Consider the following 24,083-nt stretch of genomic DNA (forward strand, 5'->3'; position numbering starts at 1 on the left):
CTGTGCTGTCCAAATATTCCAATTAACCTGCAACCCCTGGTGTGTTGTGAAGGGTGGGAGGAAACTCCTTACAGACAGTGCAGGACTCGATCGCTGGCGCTGTAACAACATTGTGCTAACTGGTACACCAACCAAGCCACTTTTTGGTAGAAGCCAGTTCCAACCCTTAGTTGAAGTCGCAGGTGATCTGCACAGTGAAATGATGACAAGCAGCCACATTATGTCGGTTGGAACAGTTGGGGAGTTTATTTAAGCTGCTGTTGGAATGGAAGAAGTTCCAGAGGATTGCCAGCCTTGGTACCAGGTGTGCGACATATTGATCGCAGGGACACAAGGATGTGACTTCGATCTCAGCGTCTGGTGTGGCTCACAGGTGGAGGGATCTTGATGTCCTGTCCTCTCTGCAGACGCTTCTCACACTCGGTTAGATAATTGACCCCGTCAATCACCAGCTGAACCAGCTCCACCTGAGGAGGCGACAAACCTTTCAGTGTTGGATCCAATGACGAATCCCTAGAGCCTCCCAAAGTGGGAAGGCATCTGAGCATGACTCTTGCCCAAGGAAGCCTGCCCTTCCCAACACCCCCCTCATCCCTTCACCTTCTCCCCTTCCTTAATTATTTTCCTGCATGCTTCACCTTTCCCACCCTCTTCCATCCCTCCTCTTCTCTCTAAACCTTTCACCTCGCACTTAACTGCCTTCCTCCTCCCCTTCCTTCCCCTTCTCCCTCTCCCTTTCCTCTGTCTTCAACATTCTTCCTCCCCCTTTCCCCATCATCGACTCCCTCTCACCCTCTTCCTGTTGCCCCCCTCCAACTCCCTGTTGCCCCTTCCCCTTTGCCCTGTCGCCCCTCCCAATTACCACCCTCTCTTCCTGTCACCCCCATCACCCCCTCCCCGTCACCCCCTCTCCCTCTCTCTGTTGCCCCTCTCCCCTTCTCATTGCTCCCCCTCTCCCTGTTTCCCCATTCCCCCCCCCCCACTCTCCCTGTCACGCCCCCTCCTCTCCCCTCCCTCCCTCTCTGACCCTCTCTCCCCAAGTCCCATCCCCAGGACCGTGGTACAGGCGGGCACTGACCTCGGATTTGCCGAGCCGGTCAAGGTTGGAGATGTCATAAATGCCACCCACGGCTGCAGTGTCCACTCCCCCCGTGCCGCGCTTCTGCAGACGCAAGTTCTCTAGGATCTTCGCAAAGCGGGGGTCCTGAAACACAGAGAATGTGTTTGATGTTGTCAGGCCCCATCGAGGATGTCCGTCATCACAGGAGGGCCTGATCCCCAGAAAGCCTGGCATGGGAATGGGCCCTGATATCGGAGAAGGGAATCACCAGGAATAGGTGTGGGCCATTCAGCCCATCTAGCCTGTTCTTGTGTCTGCTCTTCCACATCCCTGCACTCATCTGCTTTTTCCGATTTATATTTATCAATCTCTATCTTGAATTAACTCAATACAGTAATTAACTTCTAAAGGCCTCTAGTTAGAGTATTCCAAAGGGTTGCCCCCCCCTCTTTGCTTCTCTTCATCTCAGCCAGATATTCCATTTCCAACCTCCCACCTGCTCCTGCTCGAGTATTTTTTAAAATTGTAAATTAATTTTTTTTTTAGCCATACAGCACGGTAACAGGCTCTTCCAGCCTATAAGCCCGTGCCACCCAATTATACCCAAATGACCTACAACCCCCCAGTACTTTTCGAATAGTGGAAGGAAACCGGAACACCCAGAGGAAGCCCACGCATCACGAGGAGATCATACAAACTCTTACAGATAGCACAGGATTCGAACCCTGGTTGCTGACGCTGTAGAACAGTATTGCTGCCCTGTGCCGATTAGTCATCTATCCTGCCCATAATTGCAACATCCTGCTTCTCCCTTCTGCCGAGTTCATCAAGGCTGGGAGATGCACCATTTTATTTAAGGCAGAGTTATGTCTGAGCTTGTTAAAGATGATCTTCATTGCAAGAAAATCCAATTACTCTTGAGGTAGGGTAGAGGGAGCTTTATCCTTGTACCTAATCCAAGCTGCCCTTGCCCTGGGAAATCCCAATAAGCATGTGCTAAATGCACTGAGGCTTCTTGTGTGGTATAAGGAACCTTGCATTGCCTGTGAAATTGGAAGTAATTCACAGGATGAAGTAAAAACACAAAATGCTGGAGAAGCTCATCTTGTCAAACAGTGTCCTTTATGTAGCAAAGGTAAAGATACAGAACTAATGTTTTGGGCTTGAGCCCTTCATCAAGGTAAGAGAAAATGCCAGCAAGCATCACAACAAAAGATTTTAGGGGGGGGAGGATGGATGGCAAAGGCAGGAGATGATAGGTGAGTAAAGCAGCAATGAGGGGAGGAAGGGTGGGTGAGTAAAGAACAGGAAAGGGGGAGGGAGAAGAAAAGGCGAGCAGGTTGAATGGAAAGCAGTAAAGTCAATGTTCATGCCATGTGTCTGGAGAGTGCCCAGACAGAGAATAAGGTGTTCCTCCAATCTGTGGGTGGTCTGGGTGGGACAGTACATAAGGCCATGGACAGACAGGTGAGCGTGGGTGTGTGACCCGGAAATGAAATGGTTGGCCACTGGGAGATTGCTGTGATTGGGAATGAAGAGGAGGTGCTGAGCGAAGTGATCTCCCAGTCTGAGACCGGTCTCTCCGACGTAGAGAATGCCACAAAGGGTGCACTGGATGCAGTAAATGTCCTCTGGATGTACGTGAAGTGTTGGTTCACGTGGCCCCGGACCACGGTGAGGGAGGAGGTGTGGGTGCAAGTGCTGCACCTCCTGCGGGCACAGGGGAAGGTGCTGGGGGTGCAATGTGTCAAAAGTAAATCACAAAATTCTGTAGACATCGTGATTGAAGTAAAGTTCAGCAGTTCTTGTCAGAAATACATTGTGAAATTGAAGTCACTTTTTTCTCCTTTGGATTTTGCATTCATTTCAGCCTGTGGCTTTATCACAGTGTATTTAACACATACTTCTCTGGATTCCCCAGGACAAAGGCAGATTGGATTAGATAGAGAGTAAAACTCCCTCGACGCTGCCTCACCAGTCACGGTCAAGGCACTGACATTGCAAGTTAGAAACAGAATAGAGCTCCATCTATACATCCCAGGGCATTCATAAAACAAAGTTGCATATTTTGATTTAATGGAGAGATTCAGCACGGTAACAGGCCCTTCAGGCCCACATGCCCATGCCACCCAATTATACCCATGTGACCAATTAACCTACAAACCCCGCCCTTTGTAGGGCGAGAGGAAACGGAGCACCTGGACGTGGGGAGAATGTACAAATTCACAGAAACACAATAAGTTGCAGTCGCTGCGATTGATGTAAAAACACCGAAATGCTGGAGGAGCTCAGCCCGTCAATTTAGCATCTATAGGAGACTGATAATATTGTTGATGTTTCTTCTTCTTTTTTTTTTTTATACATTTTTTTATTTTTGTTGATGTTTCTTCTTCAAGCAAAAATCAGATTCCTCCCCCGTTGTTTGAATTCTTTCTGATCGATCCTGCTTCTGCCTTTTCTCATTATTCCTTGAAGAGGGGCTCCGGCCTGAAACTTTGGCAATATATCATTGTCTCCTATAGATCCTGAATAGATCAGCTGAGTTCCTCCAGCATTTTGGGTGTGTTTAGAACATACAAATTGTTTTGGCAGATTTAAATCTGGGTTGCTGGCCCCCTAATAGTGTTTCTCTAACCACGGCAGCCTTGACGTGTCTGTATTCTGAACATATAACATTGTGTCTCGGCCAGAATCCAGAACCACACTTTAATAATGAATGAAAGCAATGGTTGGGCGCGTCTCTATGGCCCCATCAGGCAGATTCAGAGCCATTACTGCTCAGGTACACTGTGGTTCCAATGTTATGGACAGTGCAAAATCTGACACCCCGGTCTGGATGTCAGGAGCTACACGGGCCATAGTACCTTGCTGAGCATAGGTAATTTCATGTGCACCCCAGCTCGAAGTCCAGTGCCCAGGTTTGATGGACAGGTCAGGATGTAGCCGAGTCTCTCATTCCACATAAACTCCCAGCCTTTCTCTGAGATCAGTCTCTCCACCTGAAAGAAACAAGGTTCATATGAAAGCTCAGCTTCAATCCAAACATCGAGCATTCCCTGGGAGGGCAGCTTCCACACCTTAACTCTCCAGGATAAATTTTTAAATTTAGACAAACAGCATGGGCCCACGAGTCCATGCTGCCCAATTTACACCCATTTAACTGCACCCCCGGTACATTGAGCCCCCTGGGGAAAACCCACACAGACACAGGGTGAATGTACAAACTCCTTACAGAGGGCGTGGGATTTGAACCCCGGTCCAGATCGCTGGTGCTGTAAAGGCGTTGCCCTAACCGTGCCACCCGAGGAGCTGTCATCTCAGAACTAAAGTGTAATTTTATCCCAGGCTGGATAAACATCAGAAATTCAACTCTGTTCTGTCTCGCCTCTGGGCCGGATGCTGTGGCTCAAGGCCCTATGTCAGGAGTTCGGGCAGTATCCTGCTGGCCCTCTGGGGTAGTTTTCAGGTATGATGGAGTGGTGTTCGACTGACAAAGCGTGGACGCCCTTGCTCAAAAAGAAGTTGAAGTAACCTGAGATGAACCAGATAAGTTCAACATTGTGGAAAATTCCAGAAAGAATTGTGGACAGAACCATCAAATGGCTTAGATCAGCCATTCGCAATTTTTTTTTGGCAATGGCCACCCCTTGGACTCTACTCAACATTTATTGGCCCAAAGGAAATGGGCCAATGACAATTTTTCTCAAGCAAAATATTTCAGTAATAGTTGGGTCTAGAGGAGTGATTCTCAGCCTTCCCTTCCCACTCACAGACCACCTTAAGCAATCCCTTACTCATCACGGAGCACCTATGGCATAAGGGATTACTTAAGGTGGTCTGTGAGTGGAAAGAAAAAGGTTGAAAACCACCTTTCTTCAAGTCAAGTTTATTGTCATCTGATTGTACAAGTACAACCCGATGAAATAGCGTTCTCCGGTCCTCGGTGCAAAACACGCAGACAGACAGACAGACAACGTACATACAGACAAACAATACATATGCAGGACAAGTATTCATCGATATAAATAAATATTGTTTCATGAATATGAGAGTCTCGGGTGATTAGTGGGAGCAGTTCCTTTGGTCGTTCAGCATCTCACTGCCCGTGGGAAGAAGCTGTTCCTCAGCCTGGTGGTGCTGGCTCGGATCCTCCTGGATCTCTTCCCCGACGGGAGCAGCTGAACGATGCTGTGTGCGGGGTGGAAGGGGTCCTCAATGACTTACAGAAAGAAAGGAAGTATTTGGAGAGGATGTTGGAGATTTCCCAAAATGAGCCTAGGGTTGAAGAGCTTTAATTGTGTGTATGGACTGGTGAAGCTGGAATTGGAATTGTGAGGAGTTTAACCTCGTGAATGGTCGATGAGGTGGGGGGGGGGAGAGTGGTAAACAAAAACTGTTCCCATTGATAGAAGAGCTGAGAACCAGAGGTCATCGACTGGTCAATAAAACCAAAATTAAATTGAGGGCTTTCTTCACTAATCACAGTGTTTGGGTTGGACTATTCTCCTGCGAGATTAGTGGAGACGGATTCAATCAGAGTGTTGAAAAATCGGTTAACTGGGTGCTTGAATGGAACAATTCCATGCTTCTCCACACTTCTGTATCCTACTTAAATATTGTCCTGCTCCAGGCAAGAGCACTCCAAGGTTTTGAAAGTAAATCACGAAATTCTGAACACACTGTGGTTGAAGTAAAAACACAAAATGCTGGAGAAGCCCAGCAGGTCAAACAGGGTCCTTCATGTAGCAAGAGTAAAGATACAGAACTGACATTTCAGGTTTGAGCCCTTCATCAAAATATGAGAACACATGTCAGCAGGCATCCGAACAAAAGTGTTGGGGTGGTGAATGGGGTTGGCAAAGGCAGGAGATGATAGGTGGAGAAAGGAGAGGGGGGATGATGGGGTTGTGTGGGTGAAAGATATGGAAGGACAGGAAAAGGGGGAGGGAAAAGAGAAGGTGAGCAGGTTTAATGGAAAGCAAAAAAGTCTATGTTAATGCCATTCAGTTGGAGAGTGTCCAGATGGAAAATAAGGTGTTGCTCTTCCAATCTGCAGGTGGTCAGGGTGGGACAGGACCAAGGCCAATCATGAGCGTGGGAGTGTGACTGGGAATTGAAATGGTGGGCCATTCGGAGGTCGCTGTGGTTGCAAACAGAGTGGAGGTGCTGAGTGAAGCGATCTCCCAGTCTGCGACCAGGCTCTCCAATTTTGAGAATGGTACAAAGGGAGCACCAGATACAGTAAATAAGTCAAGTGTTGCACCTCCTGCAGGTACAGGGGAAGGTGCCAGGGGTGCAATGGGTGGGGAGGGAATGAGTGAACAAGGGAATCGGAGGGAATGGTCTCTACGGAAGGCCCAGGGGAGAGAAGAAGAAAAAAATGTCTGGCAGTGGGATCTTGTAATTCTCCCACATACAGCAGTATCACAGTGGAGGGTCATGAGGGGCGGTCACTGCTCTGAACAGAGTTCCATTCAACTGAGAAAATCCCTCACTCCCTCCTTTCAGGCTATGGATCACTGAGGCCATAGGACGCTCCCCATGGGAGGGGACTTCAGTTCCTCTCTGACCCTTTGTCCTTGCCTCACCCATCCCCCAACCTGTTCGATGGGGAGACAAACTGATGCCGAGAATCGCAAACCTGAGAGGACACAGGCAGGAGCAGAACTGGGGGCAGTCGGGGGAACAGAGAGCAGGTTCTAATTGTAAAGAGGAGGCATTGTAATTGCTGAGCGAGTGGGGAGGGGAGGTGGAATGATGTGAGTGGGTCAGAACAAAAGACATTCAGAATAGATTCATAATACCCAGCGTCACCAAATCAAGTGGGAGATTGGGTTCCCAATGGAAGGAGGACTGGTAACCAGGGCAACACAAGTTTTAAATGCGGCAACTGACAAAGCAAGGAGGAGGGAAAGAAGTTGCTTTCATACCACGAGTTGTTGCACTGTTGGAAATCAGATTCCACTTGCAGCTTCTCGGAAGGAAACTCAGTCTGTGCCTGCCTGAGACAGGAGTCCAGGAAAACCTGAGGCCGTGGCATTTACAATGTCTACGTGCCAGCAATGACCATCTCCAACTAGACAGAGTTTAACCAGCTCTGCTGAGATTTTTAAAAATGGCGGTACTGTTAGAGCTGCTGACACGGACCCACGGAGAACAGTGAAAGGAGACACACCTCATTTCCTCAGGGTTCTGCCCAGTCCAACTACCAACGGCTCAGTGCAGGCTTTGAACTGTCTGCTAAAAGAGCTGACAGTGGTTTATTTTACTTTAAAATCCTGCAATTGCAGGGTCTGGGCCCAGGATGGTGGCGCCTATGTCCCACAGCAGCCTCAAGGGGATACAGTCTCCGGGGAAGCAGAGGATTGGTGCGGGGCACCAGAAAGAGGGGAGACCATCCCCTGTTTAAGAAGGAGAAGCAGAGGAGATGATCCATGGGACAATGACGGACCAGAGAGAGGTTCTGTGGCTGAAGAACACAAGCGGTGGGCTCGAGGCGAGCACCTCACACCAGATGGTGGACTTCTGGAGACTAGCTCGAGACTGGCTGAAGGGGTACCAGCTGAAGGCTTCCTGATCATGTTGGAAGGTTGCTGACGGGCAAACAAGAGTCTGTGGGGCAGGCAAGGACTGTTTCACTTTTTCAGGAACTGCATCTGGTATTTGATTTCTTGTTCCCTCTAAATCCTTCAGTATCCTGGCTGGGAACTATTTCACCATTCCTGTGTCTCGTTCCCAGCAACTGTTGGAATACCTTCACAAATCAAGTAGGCGCCTCACCACCACTTTCTCCAGAGCGAATGGGAATGGACAATAAATGCTGGCCTTGCCCACATTGTGTGGGCATTCTCAAACATCAAAATCAAGCCTGCATTTACCATTTCAGCTGGCAGCCTGTTCCACACTCCCACCACTCTCTGTGTTAAGAAGCTTCCTTTAAACGTGGGGAAGGCTTGGAAAAGAGGTTGTGGGAAAGAGTTTGGGGAATGGGACTGAGTGGATGACTGTAGCAAAGAGCCAGCACAGTGTGATGGGCTGAATAGCTGCCTGCACTGTACATTGCAGGTTCTGGTTGATGCACAGAATGTCAATCACCTCTTTGAGACCTCGGCAGAACCTCTCAAAAACCCTCTTCATGTTTCCTCCTTTCTCCATGGAGATGACTCGTGTGTGGTCTTCCTCATTGACCCAGACGAGGAAACTCTTCTCATTGTTGTGCCTGCAGAGTGAGAGGGAGCAGGGTAAACTCCACAGTGACTGGTCTCATACCCAGGAATAACCTCACATCACCCCCATCACCTCCACTGTTGGGGGCATTTGCGATTAAATCCCCCCACAAATGTGTTGAACTCAGATTTAGCATCTTGATACAGTAAAAGTCCTAAAATCTGGACTACTTAGGGATGGAGTTGGTCTGCATTTTCAGATTTTCTCAGGCAGCACGTTTAAAATTCAAATTTTAGAAGAATAAGGAAGAATTGAACAGGTAAATTTTGATCATTTATTAACAAAACATTTTTTCATATAAAATGCAAAGCACAAAAAAATTATTTGTTATTTCTGCGACTTCCATGCATCTGTGGCACTTACGTACACATGCACCCACACAAAAGCCTGCTAAATTTATAAAGTTTGAGAGTTTTCAAGGTCTGGATTTCTGGTATCTGGATTTTTGGATTATTTCAATGAACCTTCTCTCCATGGTCACCCCATCCCCAACACCCACCTCCCATTCCCCTCATTCAGACCTGGAGCAAATGATACTGGATTACCAAATTAAAGTTGAGACTTGTGTTGTGGGATGTCTTAGCTTCTGATCGCATGGCAGCAATCGTTGTACAAAGGGCAGCAGCATTAGGACCAAGGAAGGGTGTGGAAAGGGGGGGGGGGGTGGGCAGAAATGAGGGGCAGGTCATCTGGGGAAAGTGAGGTAAATGAGAAAGGGGAGGAAGAGGAGAGCAGGGGGAGTGGGGGGGGAGTCTCTAATGGTTTTGGCCAGCCATAACTTGCACAGGTAGGCGGGGCAGTTAGACCAATGAACTTACCAGATGCCACGGGCGTCAGGCCAATCTCTGGCCATCCCAGAAGAGGTCAGCAAGGGAGACACTGGCTTGTCGAATAAGAAATGATCCTAGGGAAGGAAGCATCAATGAGTATTGACTGGACCAAATCAGATCGAAGCAAAATTAGCATTGAATAGAAAACCATGGATAACCATGGTTCTCTCTCTTATCACACTCTCCCAGAGAAGGATCCAGTCCTTGTCACATTCTCCGAGCAGGACCCTGTCACTTTCTCCCAGATCAGGCCCCTTGTCCCTGTCCCACTCTCCCAGACCAGGATCCAGAGGCACTCTCCCAGTCCAGTGTCCTTACACTAATAACATAACAAAGGTCCCTCTGCAGTGTTTGATCAAACTCCCCGGGTTAATGTGGGTTGGATGTGGAGTACGACTCTTTCCTATCAAATCATCGTACCAAGTGCTGGATACAAACAAGGATTTACACTCCACCAATGTCCATTAGTCCCATGATTGCAAGGAAATCTCTCCCCCTGAACTGATCCAAAACAAGGAGCAAGGCTGGTGATTGAATCATGATTGTTTTGCAAAAACTCAAAACCTTTCTTAGTTGAACTCTTACAGATGTGAGAGCCCTTGATCACAGAATCTGGATTGAACTTGAATGTCTGGCATATACTGGGAGTGCGTGACAGGACGGTATTAAGCAGTGGTTCTCAACCATCATCCCTTACTAACCACAGAGCACCTATGACATCCTATGCCACTGGCGCTCTGTGGTTAGTAATGGATTACGAGGTGGTATGTGAGTGGGAAAAAAATGGTTGAGAACCACTGGTATAAAGGGATATATACTCACCCTCTGTTCCCTTCCCTAGAAGATGACAGGGTGGTGTAGAGGGAGATATACTCTGTCTATCCCCTATGTCCCCTCCCCTGGGAGAGTGACAGGATGGTGTAGAGGGAGATGTACTTTGTCTAACCCATGTGTCCCCTCCCTGGGTGAGTGACAGGGTGGTGTAGAGGGAGATATTCTCTGTCTATCCCCTGTGTCCCCTCCCCTGGGAGAGTGACAGGATGGTGTAGAGGGAGATGTACTTTGTCTAACCCCTGTGTCCCCTCCCTGGGAGAGTGACAGGATGGTGTAGAGGGAGATGTACTTTGTCTATCCCCTATGTCCCCTCCCCTGGATAGTGTAAAGGGAGATGTACTCTGTCTAACCCCTGTGTCCCCTCCCTGGGAGAGTGACAGGACACTGGCCACTCCACTGTAGCAGCCACCACTCCCTTGATGGGGGAAAAGTGCTGGTTCCACATCTTACATCAATGAGTTGCTGTTGTTCCTTTTCCGTCATGTTGTTCAGGCTGTAGTACCTTCCGGCCAGGTCTCCCTTCAGCCCGGACAGGGCCTCCACAGTCACCTGCTCCACCTGCCTCCTCTCAGCGCGTGTGCAGGCGGGGGGCATGCTCAGCCCCCGGATACTGCGGCCTGTCCTCACACGGGAAGACAGAACATAATTCTCATCAAACTGTCCGCTTTTAATCTGGAAAAATATGCAGAAACAAGGGGAGCTGTCAAAACCCAGATAATCACTTGGTAGGGCAGACATTGTTCAAGGAGTGAGTGGGCCTGAGGTAATTTTACAAATCAATCAGCTTTCACCAGAATAAATACAGCTTGCAGACACTGAAATCTGGAGCAGAGATCAAGCTGCTGGGGGAACTTAAAGGGTCAGGCAGCATCTATGGAGGCAAAGGGATGGTCAATATTTTGGGGTGACACCTTTTAGCAGAGCATCAAATCGATGGGTGTCAACATCTCCGAGGATCTGTCCTGGAGCCTCCTTGTCGATGCAATCAGGAAGAAGGCTCGTCACCAGCTATACTTTATGAGAGTTTGAGGAGATTCAGTAGGTCACTGGAGACTCTCGAAAACTTCGACAGGTGTGCTGTGGAGAGCTTTCTGGCTGGTTGCATCACTGTCTGCTATGGTATGCCCATGTTCCGGTCAAGAGAAATCTCCGAAGGGTTGTTAACTCGGCCTGTGAAATCACGGGTACCAGACTTCACTCCATCGAGGACCTCTGCAGGAGGTGGTTCACTCTGCTACCATTGGGAAGGTGGTACAGAAGCCTGAAGATGAGTGCTCAGTAACTACAAGCATTGCTTCTTCCCCTCTGCCCTCAGATTCCTGAATGAACAATGAACCAAAGACATTGACTGACTTGGACTTTTCGTGCACTATATTTATTTATTTTTGTACGATAGTTTGTATGTATGTTCGCCTGATGCGGCCACAAAACAACAAATTTCATGACTTGTTCATGACAATAAATTCTGATTCTGATTCTGAGTTAGCCAGTTCAGACCTTTGCTGAGATGGCTGATTATTTGAGATGGTTGATTGCAATGTTGGTTGTTTCCTAACAGTGCAAAGCACCTGGTTGGAAGATGAGATACTTTATCTTGATCTTGTGCTGGACTTTGTTTTGACAGTGTTAGAAAGACAGAGAACAGGAAGCAGAGAACAAGAGCATTATGGTTGCATGGATACGTGTCAAAAGGAGAGTGATTGGGGGGGATATGGAAATATTGCCCAGGGAATCTTGGACAATCTGGCCCCTGTGGAATGCTGAAAGGGGGAGGAGAGAAAAATGAGGATGGAATCCCATTGAAAGGAGCAAGTTGTGGAGTAGGTGTAGGCAGGTGGGATGGGATAAGTTGGGGATGAGAGCAGGTGATGGAAATAGAGGAGAGACTGATTAATCACTGGAAGGCAGGCCTCAAGATTGCCGTGGAAGCATCTGGATTTGGAAAGAAGGAAATAGAGATGTTGAGGAAGAGCCGAAATAGACCATGTAAACCTAAGGGCAGGATAGATGTCAGTGGTAAATGTTTGAGTTTTGTATGGGAGAGCAGGAAGTGGAATTGATCAGTACAGCAGAGAAAGAGGTGGTGGAGGAGGCTTGTGTGCAACTAAAACAGACGCTCTTCCATGTATCTCCAGAAGTAACGCATAGAGTCTTCAATTGTTTGTTGTTGCATGTACTGCAGTGCAATAAAAAGCCCATGTTGTTCCACGGAGCTGGTGAGAAATACTGAGAAACAGGCAATGTTTTGGAAGACCCTTACGAATCAGAAAAGTGAGATAGCGAGTTTGTTTCCAATTGTCTTGGAGGATGTCAATGGAATCAAAGGAGAAGTCCTCAATGTGAGACTGCCAGCCTGAAAATTACACTCACTTTACTTGCATCCAAGTCGGTTGGGTGTTTCATGGTCCTCGGATCATATCCATTGTGCCTTTCCACAATCACAGGGTCAAAGATATCAGCAAAGACCTGCACCATTGGAGAAGACAGCATTAGGGAACATTCCCTGGAGGTAGCACCAAGGAGCTCATCTTAATGACAGGGGGAAGCAATCACAACACACAGAACAGTTCCAGATTAGTCGTCAGCAACTACACAACTTGAGATCCCACCTAGTTCAAATCGTTGAGGACTCAGTCCTGTGACACATAGGACATTCTGAAGGGCCTACAGCTCACAGGGTGCCAAGCCATGTACATGCAGTCATGGATCCAATCACCAATCCAGAGACTTTAACACCAATCTGTACTGACAAGTAGTGTTGAGGAGTGGACACTGGATCCACCTTTTGGGGGAAACTTGATTGTTTTAAAAAAATTTAGACATACAGCATGGCAACAGGCCATTTTGGCCCATGAGTCCATGCTGCCCAATTTACACCCCATTAACCAGTACAGTTTGAACAGTGGGGAGAAACCGGAACCCCTGGAGAAAACGCAGCAGACACGGGGAGAACGTACAAACTCCTTGCAAACAGCACGGGATTCAAACTTCATATCAGAATCCTGACTGTTTCAAATGGAGGATAACCCTCCCATGAACACTGCTTGCAGAAGAGATGATAACTTATCCTCAACATACTGAGTTAATTTTACCAATTCATTTCTTCAACGGAATTCAGATTATTTGGTTGGCATCATTTTGCTGTTTGTGGGAGATAGTTTTGTACAAATTTGGTTGCTGCATTTTCTCTGACAACAAAGTTAAGAAGGGATCATGGGGGAACCAAGTGCAGGTACAGGAAATATTTAGGGAATATAACAGAATGTTATATGTTATTATTGCAAAGAGCAGTGAAAGGAAATGTCAGGAAGTCATGATGTAATCTTACAGAGCGCTGTGAGACCATATCTGCAGTCCTGTGTCTGGCTTTAGCTTCCATTGTTAAGGAAGGATCCACATTGCAGGCAGTGGAGGGAAGGTTAACCAGGTTTATTCCTGGAGTGAAGACATTTACTAATGAAAAGTGGATCAGCAGCTTTCTCTGTTACTCTTTGAATATTAGAAGAATTCGATGTGATTTAAATTAAGCATGAATATTTTATGAAGGGATTGACAGAATGAGTGCAGAAATGTTTCTCTCAGCAAGGGTGCCTGCAGATAAGGAGTGATGTGTCAGCATATAGGATGGAGATTGAAAACCTGACTGGATGGTGCACCAACAACAACCTCGCACTCAATGTCACCAAAACCAAGGAGCTGACTGTTGACGTCAGGAAGGGAAAACCAGAGGTGTACGATCCAATGATCATTGAGGGATCAGAGATGGAGAAGATGAGCAAATTTAAGTTCTTGGGAGTCATTATTGTGGAGGACCTTTCCTGGACCCAACACACTAAAGGCATTGTGAAGAAACCACGTCAGTGCCTCTACTTCCTCACGAGTTTGCGGACGTTTGGCATCAGAAAACTCCAGGAAATTTCTACAGTTATGTGGTGCAAGGTGTGGTGACCGGCTGCATCACGATCTGGTATGAGGGCGTCAATGCCCCTAAGCAAAAAGCTCTGCAAAAGGTCATGGACACAGCCTAAGACATCACAGGCCAAACCCTCCCCACCATCAAGAACAAGGAGCACTGCTGTCGGAGAGCAGCAGCGATCCTCAAGGATCCGCACCACCCAGCACACGCTCTGTTCTCGCTGCTGCCATCAGGAAAGGGCTATCGGTGCCACAAGGCTCACACCCCCAGGTTCAGGAACAGCTGCTCCCCCTCCACCATCAGACTCCTCAACATCATACTCCATCAGGGTGTCATTTAAGGACTTGTACTTGTGCACTTTACTGAGCTTTTTCTCTCGCTGCATTGCAAAGTTTGTTTCCATTTCTTTATTTGTTTACATGTATAAGTTGAGTACATTTTTCTTTTGCCCTACCAATAAGTGGCAATTCTGCCTCACCTGCAGGAAAAGGAATCACAGGGTTGTACGTGATGACATGTATCTACTCTGACAATAAATCTGAAATAATTGTTTCAGAATAAGGGTGCCACTTGTTTCAGACAGAGATTAGAAAGAATTTCTTCTCTCAGAGGAATAAGAATCTTCAGAATTCCATGTCCTAGAAACCTGTGAATGTGGAATCATTGAAAAACTATTCACTGAAGAGCCTGACATGAAGGTAAACTCCAAGGATGATAAAGGAACCTAAAGATAAGTGGTGTGGACAAGATTGGCTTAACTATAGTATTATTAAATGGTGCAGAGAGCACAAGGTGTTGACTGGTTCACTTCTACTCCTGATGTTATATGGAGGACTCAGCAGTGGAGAGGGTCAAGATGTCACCATCTCCGAGGATCTGTCCTGGAGCCTCCACGTTGATGCAGTCGCAAAGAAGCTTCACCAGTGGCTATACCTTGTGAGATATCTGAGGAGATTCAGTAGGTCACTGAAAACTCTTGAAAACTTCTACAGGTGGACCATGGAGAGCATTCTGGCTGGTTGCATCAATGCGTGGTACGGAGCTGCCAACTCAGGACAAGTTTAAACTCCAGAGGGTTGTTAACTTGGCCTGTGACATCACGGGCACCAGTCTTCACTCCATCGAGGACATCTACATGAGGCGGTGTCTTACAAATGCAGTCTCTATCCTCAAAGACCCCCACCACCACCCAGGCCATGCCCTCATCACTCTGCGACCATCCAGAAAAGGTACAGGAGCCTGAAGACGAGCTCTCAATGGCACAAGGACGGCTTCTTCCCCTCCATCGTCAGAATCTTGAATGATCAATGAAACAAAGACACGGCCTCACTTTTCACGCACTCCTATTTTTATATTTTGTATTTATACTAATGTTGTAAGATGGTTTTAATCTGAAGGTTTTTACGATGACGCTTCTGGTAAAAAACGAATTTCATGACTTGTTCATGACAATAAATTCTGATTCTGATTAAACACTAAGCACATCATGAATTGTGAGATGTCTTTGGATGTCCTTGAGTTGTCAAAAGCTGTTTGTTAAACACTGGTCTGTATTTAAATGTGTCCTCATTCTGTGACCACACTCACTGCCAACTATGGAAGGCATTTCAGCCATTACCTCATAGGATTCCTCATCGCCTGCCACCATGCCAACAGTCTTGATGAAAGGATGTCCAGGGTTGTCCACTCCAGTCTGGATGGACTGATCCAGGGTCCAGCCATTAGGTGTAGTCTTATCCCGAAGTCTGGCGTATATTCCAGGAGTCAGGGAAGACGACATGCAGTTGTTGTGCTTCCGAAGGTCAGGGTAGTCAGCACTGAGAACATCGGGAAGAAGAAAGACACAAGTGCAACATTTTTGTGAAACTTTAAATAGTGAAGGCGCTGAAGGTGGTTCACTGTGAAAGTTGACAATGAGCTGGCGAAGGAGCTATTAGCATGTGATGTTTGATAGGAGGAGGGGGAAGGCGAAGGGCACAATGGTTGAAAGGGAATTGGACTGCTTGGGGTTGGTACATTAAATATATCAGAGTGGATGCTTGTAAGCAGAAGTATGACTTGAAACTCTTATTGGATTCCTTCAGGATGGTGGTTTCTTAGAGCCTTATCCATCCAGCGTTGGATTGGTCAATTAGTGCTGCAGAGACCCAAATTCATGCGTAAAGTTATCACTCACATATACATAGAGATATACACAAATATATATAAATATATATATATACACACACACATACATTTCAATAGTCTACAAGGTGAAAGTATTCATTGGAAGTAAAATGCCAATAGATATGGAGGATATGAAAGGTGATGTAGAAATCCATGCCTTTATTCACGTTTACTGCAAATTATTGATAATTGAGTGAAATATAAATAGATTCCTGATGTATTAGCAATATATTGTGAGAAAATCTCTCTGGACAGATAGATGCAGTGGTTCTCGAACCTTTTTCTTTCCACTCACATACCACTTTAAGTATTCCCTATGCTGCAGGTGCTCTGTCATTAGTGAAGGATTACTTAAAGTGGTATGTGAATGGGAAGAAAAAGTTTGAAAACTGTTTAAACCGTACCTCATTGACTCGTTATGTGTAGGGTTTCAGAACTCCAAAGGAAATGGGCCAATGACAATTTTTCTCAAGCTAAATGTTTCAGTAACAATTGGGTCTGGAGCAGTGATTCTCAACCTTCCCTTCCCACTCACATCCCACCTTAAGCCATCTCTTACTAATCACAGAGCACCGATGGCCTAGGGATTATTTAAAGTGGTATGTGAATGGGAAGAAAAAGTTTGTAAACTGTTTAAACCGTACCTCATTGACTCGTTATGTGTAGGGTTTCACAACTCCAAAGGATATGGGCCAATGACAATTTTTCTCAAGCCAAATATTTCAGTAACAATTGGGTCTAGAACAGTGATTCTCAACCTTCCCTTCTCACTCACATCCCTCCTTGACAAAGGGATTATTTAAAGTGGGATGTGAATGGGAAAAAAAAGTTGAGAACCACTGAAAGTTTTAATGGTGTTCGATTTATCCGAACACTGAACATGAAATGCAGTGATATGAAATTTCAGTTTACACCTGCATGCTGAATTACTCGAATTATAGATCACCGAGGACAGCGTCTGAACACACTGAAGCAATGGCCCAGTGTTATAGCCCAGTGAATTGGCTCTATACCCCGCCCTCCCCCATGTGTCGAATAACTCCAAACAGAATTCAAGCAATATGACTTGCTACTTTTCTGGAAGAATTGTGACTGTGATCGTGGCCCAAGATTTCCTCCGGATTACTGGGTTTAAAACGAGATGAATGACGCCTCGACCCAAATTGGGGAACAGATGGACAGGCTGCAAATCAGAGCGGCAGCTCGGCTCACGCTGGAACAGTCCACTTCACCTTGCAGCAGTCCCCCCCCCCCCCCCCCCAAAGTTAAACCCCAGCTCTCTCGTTGCTCTTGGCCGGACTTGGTACCTCGTCACTCGCGCCGGATCCCAAAATCTGGAGACACAGCATTCGTACAGGAAGCAGCATTTATTGAGATAAATGAAAAGTGACAGGGTATTTCACTGGAGGTGGCTCTCGGTGCGGGGATGTTATGATTGAATCTTAATCAGTCATCACCCTTCTTGGGATCCATTTGGAAATGAGTTAAACCATGTCTAAAGCAATGACCAGTTCCAGTAAAGGGGAGGGGGTGTTTCTGGGCATATGCTCGTGTGACCTTGGGGTGAGCCGTCCAAGTCAACTCCGGTCTGGAGCGGCAACGGGAACTGAACGCTCAGCCTTCCACCATGGGGAAATGATCTGAGCTATGAGATCTTATCGACTGACGGACTGATTATTCTCCCGGCTCCCGAGGTTACATTGTCCTCTTACCTGGCGGGGTAGAGTTTTCTTTTCTCGGTCCCTGCCTTCACGCAGTCCCAAGTCATCAGGTAACCGGCCGCCAGAGAGCCGGCACCCATTAGGGTCAGGATGCCGCTCGCCTTCCTGTTGCTGAGGATCCGGGAGAAAGTGCTGGCCATCTTGAAAGCGAGTGTCAGAAACCTGCGGGGTGACGGGCGGCGAGAGATTGAGAGCGGCAGCGGGGCGAAGACGTGATGTGAATGCAGAGGCTGTGGACGAGAGCAGCGTGCGCGCAAAACTACCGCAGTGAAGCTCCCTGCCACCCGGAGCCGGCAGATCGGAGGAGGAGGCTCATACCAAGACCCCTCCGCAAGCATTCAACATCCCACCTCCATACCCCGCCCCCTGCGCCAGGTCGAGAGCATCGGCCTGATGCTTGTGTGTGGGAAGAACTGGCTTCCTGAGCACCGTTGCAATCCGTCGCATCAAGTGTGCCACTTGGAAGGATTGCCGAACCGACACTTTTTATGCATTTATTTACCTAGATTGTGTGTATGTGTAGCAGAAACAGTGTTATACAGCGGAGGTATATTCATCAATTCAATCTTTTTTCTTTGTGCCGAGGCAGCGCGTTGCCACCGTGTCGAAGGCACATTCCAGAACTGCTTGGTCAAGTGGGAGCAGAATGAACGCGACGCAGAACGCGGCTTCGCTTTCAGCACCGCGGCCCCTGGACAGCGCCGAGCAACCGCTGCGTGCGAGCTGTTCCTCGAGTCCACGGGGAGAAGAGGAGACAAAGATCGACGGTCTGTTAAAGTCGCTGGGCAGCAGAATTCCCCCTTCCCCAAAGTGCGTTCTAAAGTCACACGCAGCTTATCGCTCGACCTTCTCAAGCAAACAGCACAAATCGAACCCATGCAACGAAATGCTGCTCCCCGAAGATCCACGTCCAGCAAAAATCCCACTCCAGGCAACGCTGCACAAGGAAGGCTGCAAATGTACTGCGGCTCATGGGATTGGCCGAGTATGAGGGGCAGGAGGATGTGATGGGCCCAAGGGCCGGTTTCTATGCTGAGAAGCCGAAATCACCTGCCAAAACCTTCCTCTCGCTCCAGCCGCCAGTAAAACCCCTCACCCACTCTATCATAAGACGTGAAAACGCACAGATTGACTTAAACGCAGGGGACGCAAAACCTCACCAGCAGACTCTCCGTTTGAACACAGCGCAAGCCCTGCTCTCCAATCCACTGCGCCACATCCGCCTCCAACAAACCGTCCTCCAACAAATATTAACCTTTCCAAAAAAAAAATCAAATATCAACTTGTATACTGCACATTTGTAAAGCTTTTTTTAAAAAAAATCAGGGATCACTCATCTTCCGAACCAGCCACCACACCACAGGTACCACCCCACCCCACCGATCCAGGTTTTGGTCAGTACCTCCAATCGGGAGAATATTTTCACCCGGATGGCGATGAAAACTCAATCGGGGTGTGTTTGTTATTATATGGAATAACCAGACAATACAAAAGGGCAACCTCTGAGGAATGCTTTACTGTCAAATTCAACAATACAATGTATCAGATGAGCTCCCGGGAAGTGGCGTCCATTCCTTCTCTTTTTTACAGTGGCTGTACCACCAGACATGGCAGAACACCCATGGAAAGGGTGCAGTGGAGGTGCATTTGATCTAAAGATCCCTGCCCCACCGTTGGGCCAAATGTCCTACTCCTGTGTTGTTAAGAACTAATCAGTTCACAATTTCAACCTGCTTCAAACCTCTCCATCCCGCAAACGTGCCCCATGTAACTCTCTTCCGCTGAATTCTGACAGAACAGCGGTAGTGTATTATGTGAACATGACCAGGAAACAAAAACTCGATCTTGATAAATAAATGGAATGTTCATCTGGAAAGGCCCGACTCTTGAGAAATTTAAATGTAAAAATTTAAAAACAGGAGCAAGGTCACTCTGCCTCTGGAGCCTTCACTAAAATTCTTAGCTGGTCTTGATCTCTGGCCTCAATTTCGCTTTCCTTCTTCTCCCTTTCTCTGTGCAGTTCAACATTTGCCCTGATGACTGTGTAGTCATCCACAGCTCCTTGCCATCGTCCATTCCAAGAGATGCCACCACACAGGTAAACCCTCCTTGTTTCAGCGGGTCCCTTAATCTGTAACCCTTGTTCCAGATTTAATTTCAGACTCTAGAAATCACCTCTACTCTGTCTGTTCAAAATCTTATGTATCTGATTGAAGTATCCACACATTTTCTGAACTCCACATGAAATAGAGCTTCTTCCTTTGACTCGAAGGACAACGCATAACTTCACCACCTCCCGGCAACAAAAAACATATTCCTTCCCTGATGAAGGGCTCAAGCCAGAAACGTATCTTTACTATATAAAGTACTCTGTTTGACCTGCTGAGTTTCTCCAGCATTGTGCTTTGACTTTTGTGTTTTATTCCAGCATATTCCTTCCGTTCAGTTCCAATATCACCCAGGGACCAAAGACTACAGTTGTAATAAGAAGCTAATACAGTATATGCCCCCAAAAGCACATAACTATCCCTTAGTTCAGTAGTAGGAGACCACCCACAGCTCCCTGAGAATGGTTCTCTGAGTTTAGATCAACCTGAGAAACCAAGAGCAACACCTCATGATATCCCCCTGGCCACCTGTTAATCTCTTCCCATGAGAGATCTGGGAAGAGAGTGTATGAGAATCTGGTGTCAGGCAAGGCAATGATGTGGCCTGCCAAACATAATCAAATGTGTGTAATTTGGGCCTTAATACTGCTCATATCCGACAATATGACAACTGAGAATGTTTCTTTCAGACATCAATAACATAAATATGATCGTATAGTCCTGTGAATAGATTTGTCTGTCTACTTTTATAAATTTAATTTAGTGATTGCTTTTTGGTGAATTGTGATCCCGCTTATTTCTATTTCTTTTCTAATTTGGACACATTAGAAATTTCCACATAAGCATTAAAACAGGGAGATTTCCATACCAATTCCCATGACCAGCATTAATAAATAGTTAATAAATGTCAACAGGAATGATAATGAGTATGTTGTTTCAATGTCTTCCTTCTTGCTGAAAACGCTACCTCGTGCTGGGATACAGTTCAGACATTGGCTCCATCAGTTACCTCCTCTATGGGAGGATGATAGAGTCGCACAGTACAGAAACAGGCTCCTTGGTCCACCATATTTTGGCCATCCATTCTACCAATCTACACTAATCCTATTAGCCACATTCAGCCCTTGGCCTTTTTATACTTTGGTGATTCAACTAGTTCAAGTTTGGCAACTCTAATACATAGGAATATAGAAAGCTGCAGAAAGTGGCCACCAATCTCCCATTTGTTGGTCATCTATGCAAGGAGCTTCCCCCATCATCCTGATTGCAACCTTTTCTCCCTGCTACCTTCAGGCGGATGGTACAGAAGCCTGAAGACCAGCACCTCAAGGTTCAAGAACAGTCTTTTCTGGCAGCTCTTAGGCTCCTGAACCTCCCTGAACCACACTAACCATGAAACTAACAAAAACCTATCTGCACTATTGAAACGTACATTTTTTTTTGTCCTAACTGCAACCATGAATATTTATTTATTGTATACCATTTTCATGTACTTTACACTCGAGAGGATGAGGAGACTTGATAGAGGTCTACAAAATTCTGAGAGGCATAGATAGGGTGGACAGGCACCACCTATTTCCCAGGGCAGGACCTGCAACACCAGAGAACGCCTGTACAAAGTGGAGGGAGGAAAGTTTAGGGGAGACATCCGGGGTAAGTTTTTTTTTTTACACAGAGAGTTGTGGGGGCCTGAAATGCCTTGCTGGGTACAGTGATGGAGGCTGAAACACTGGGGGCATTTAAGATGCTCTTAGACAGACACATGGATGAAAGGAAAATAGAGGGTTATGGGGTAGGGAGGGTTCAGTATTTTTTTAGAGGAATATATGGGTCAGCACAACATCGAAGGCCGAAGGGCCTGAACTGTGCTGTATTGTGGCAGCACAGTACATTACAGTTACAAAAATAACAACAAACTCTCATATATTTCACTTGTGAGGAGGCGTCTTAACTACTTTGAAAGTCTCTGTTTCCACCACTTCCTCAGGCAGTCTGTTCAGACTCCAACCACTCTCTCTCCCCTCAGATCCCCTCAAAAAATCTTATCTTTTTCCCTAAATCTCAACCCTTTTGCCTTTCACATCCCCACCATGGGAAATTGAATTTTACTCTCTACCCTCAATCACTCTTGTCATTTTGTATCTCTTGCTCAGTGCCCCCAACCCCTCATCCCCCCCTCCCCCCCACCCCCCACCACTTCACACTTCACCGCTCTTGGGAGAACAAACGTACTGTGTATTATACAGTCTCTCTTTAGGCCACACCCTCTCCAGTGCAAGAGTGGCAGTGAATCATGTTTGCAACCCCACCTTAGGTGCTTTTTATGGAGAGAATTATGACTAACATTCCTTCAAAAGAAAGAAAATTCTGTGCTAGAACCATATCGAACCCTTCAGGAAATAACCCAGTTTGGAGAGTGAAGACTGAGGGTGCGGCCATTTGACTAAAGTTCATCTGGATATTGGCCAGCTGGAATTACAAGAGAAATTATATTGCTTGTCCATACAAGAAAATGTGGTTTAAAATTCAATGAACTTAAACAAATTGGGGACACTTTACACAGCCTAAACACAGGAAAGTAGAAGCAATCTAAAGTCAATTCAACTGAATTTTCTTTTGAGGTATATTCTTTTTAATCTGTAATTAAACACAAATGGAAAAAGATTTAACTGATATAACTTGCATGAAGAATCAAATGTTCCAGTGAGATTAATTGGACATAGGAGCGTTGAGCTGAAGGATTTGTTTCTGCTTTGTGCAGTCCTATCTATTCACACTCCGACCAGTCACTGAAACCTGGCTGCTACTTTAACACTAGGATTAAACGTCGGTGATTAAGATGGCGGAATAGCACCAGCAAGCAGGAAATAAATTACAAGACGGCGAATGAACAAAATAGAAATTATTCTGAAGCAAAATCTGCATCAATGAGAACAGAACATGCAATAATCCAAATACCTTATGCCAAAAGAATATCTGCTCTGGGAAGATCATTTCTTACCGTGAGCGGAGCGTTTGGTATTCAGCTTGATAGATTGGTGAGGATGGGAAAAAAGGGTGAGGCCTTCTTGTTACTTTGCCCCAATCAGCTTGACGATAGTGTTACATGCGTTGCTGTGTTTGAATTGGCAGACAGATCTTCTTTCTTTTAACAATGGATTACTTTGTCAATGACTTCAATTTGAAGTTTATTATTATACAACCAAAGAAATTAGAATTTCTCCGGACCACGGCACCCACAATGCAAATAATAATCATGTATATACATGAAAATACTGCAACTTGTGGTTGCGTCACTCTTCCTGTTGTGCAAGGGGAAGTGGGCTTTACATTTACTCCTCACCTGGATACTGGCCAGCTGGAATCACAAGAGAAATTATATTGCTTGTCCATACAAGAAAATGTGGTTTAAAATTCAATGAACTTAAACAAATTGGGGACACTTTAGACAGCCTAAACACAGGAAAGTAGAAGCAATCTAAAGTCAATTCAACTGAATTTTCTTTTGAGGTATATTCTCCCTCCCTCTCCAATCCACCCCAGCGCTGGGCCTCAGCCCTTCACAGCTCTCTTTGGTGGAGAGTCCCCATTCCCAGGTGAACAACATGACTATTGCTGTTTTCCAGCCTCACAATGTTCTCCCTGGGGTTTTTGTATGGAGTGGGGGGGTGAAGGTGGGGTACTGGTGGATTGTGGGTGGAATGTGGCTGGGGTAGGCTTTGGGGTGTGAGTGGGGATAATGGAGTGTCGGTGGGGTTTGGGTGTGTAAGGTGCTGTTGGGGTATGGGTGGAGTTTGGTTGTGGGTGGAGTGTGCATGGCAGGTGGGGTGGGGGTGTGGGTAGGGTGCGGGTGGGGTTTAGATTATAGGTGGTGTGGGTGGCAGGTGGGGCATGGCTGGGGTGGGGGTGGGGGGATGATTGGGGTCTGGGGTGGGAGATGGGTTGTGGATGATGCCGTGGAGTCCATGCCGATTTCTCCGAATTAGTGTAATGTGATTCTCTCCATCGTGTCTGTGTGGAGGCCCAGGAATCTGGGAGGACGACAGGGAAGTGGGGCTGAGATCTGATAGAGCGGGCCAGATGCCTGCTTTAGATTCTCTTCCCTTTGATCTTCCTGCTGCTCCTCTCTTTTTTTGCTCACCACTCCTCCTCCCACTGGATTTTCCTTCCAGTCCATCCTGACGTTCTGTGGATCATCCTTTACCTGCTTTTCTTGGAGAT

At 46.6% G+C, this 24,083-nt stretch overlaps 2 protein-coding genes across 6 annotated transcripts in view; one reads left to right on the forward strand and one right to left on the reverse strand.

Moving 5' to 3' along the window:
• Positions 1–24,083, forward strand: part of ppip5k1a (diphosphoinositol pentakisphosphate kinase 1a) — a 184,893-nt gene that overhangs the window by 1,490 nt on the left and 159,320 nt on the right. The window lies entirely within an intron of this gene.
• LOC138745440 (creatine kinase U-type, mitochondrial) lies at positions 219–23,148 on the reverse strand. 5 transcript variants are annotated; one of them, XM_069902483.1, is made up of 11 exons: positions 22,864–23,148; positions 18,915–19,009; positions 17,746–17,916; positions 15,486–15,684; positions 12,322–12,417; positions 10,402–10,623; positions 9,106–9,191; positions 8,156–8,279; positions 3,925–4,059; positions 1,079–1,204; positions 219–467 (listed from the first exon to the last, which is right to left on the reverse strand). In XM_069902483.1, the coding sequence occupies exons 2-11, from the start codon at positions 18,971–18,973 to the stop codon at positions 351–353; spliced, it is 1,335 nt and encodes a 444-aa protein (XP_069758584.1). In that variant the 5' UTR covers positions 18,974–19,009; positions 22,864–23,148; the 3' UTR covers positions 219–350. The 5 variants fall into 5 exon arrangements, with proteins under 5 accessions (XP_069758584.1, XP_069758585.1, XP_069758586.1 ...); XM_069902484.1 differs by lacking the exon at positions 18,915–19,009; XM_069902485.1 differs by lacking the exons at positions 18,915–19,009; positions 22,864–23,148 and adding an exon at positions 22,821–22,839.

This window comes from Narcine bancroftii, chromosome 11 (genome assembly GCF_036971445.1).
Source record: "Narcine bancroftii isolate sNarBan1 chromosome 11, sNarBan1.hap1, whole genome shotgun sequence".
Taxonomy (NCBI): domain Eukaryota; kingdom Metazoa; phylum Chordata; class Chondrichthyes; order Torpediniformes; family Narcinidae; genus Narcine; species Narcine bancroftii.

Coding starts and splice junctions, on each gene's coding strand:
- LOC138745440 (XM_069902483.1), bottom strand. CDS start 18,973: ATGTGGCGCAGTGGATTGGAGAGCAGGGCTTGCGCTGTGTTCAAACGG. Junction 17,917..18,914: donor TTCAAACGGAGAGTCTGCTG/GTGAGGTTTTGC, acceptor GTCACCCCGCAG/GTTTCTGACACTCGCTTTCA. Junction 9,192..10,401: donor AACAACAGCAACTCATTGAT/GTAAGATGTGGA, acceptor TTCCTTCCCTAG/GATCATTTCTTATTCGACAA.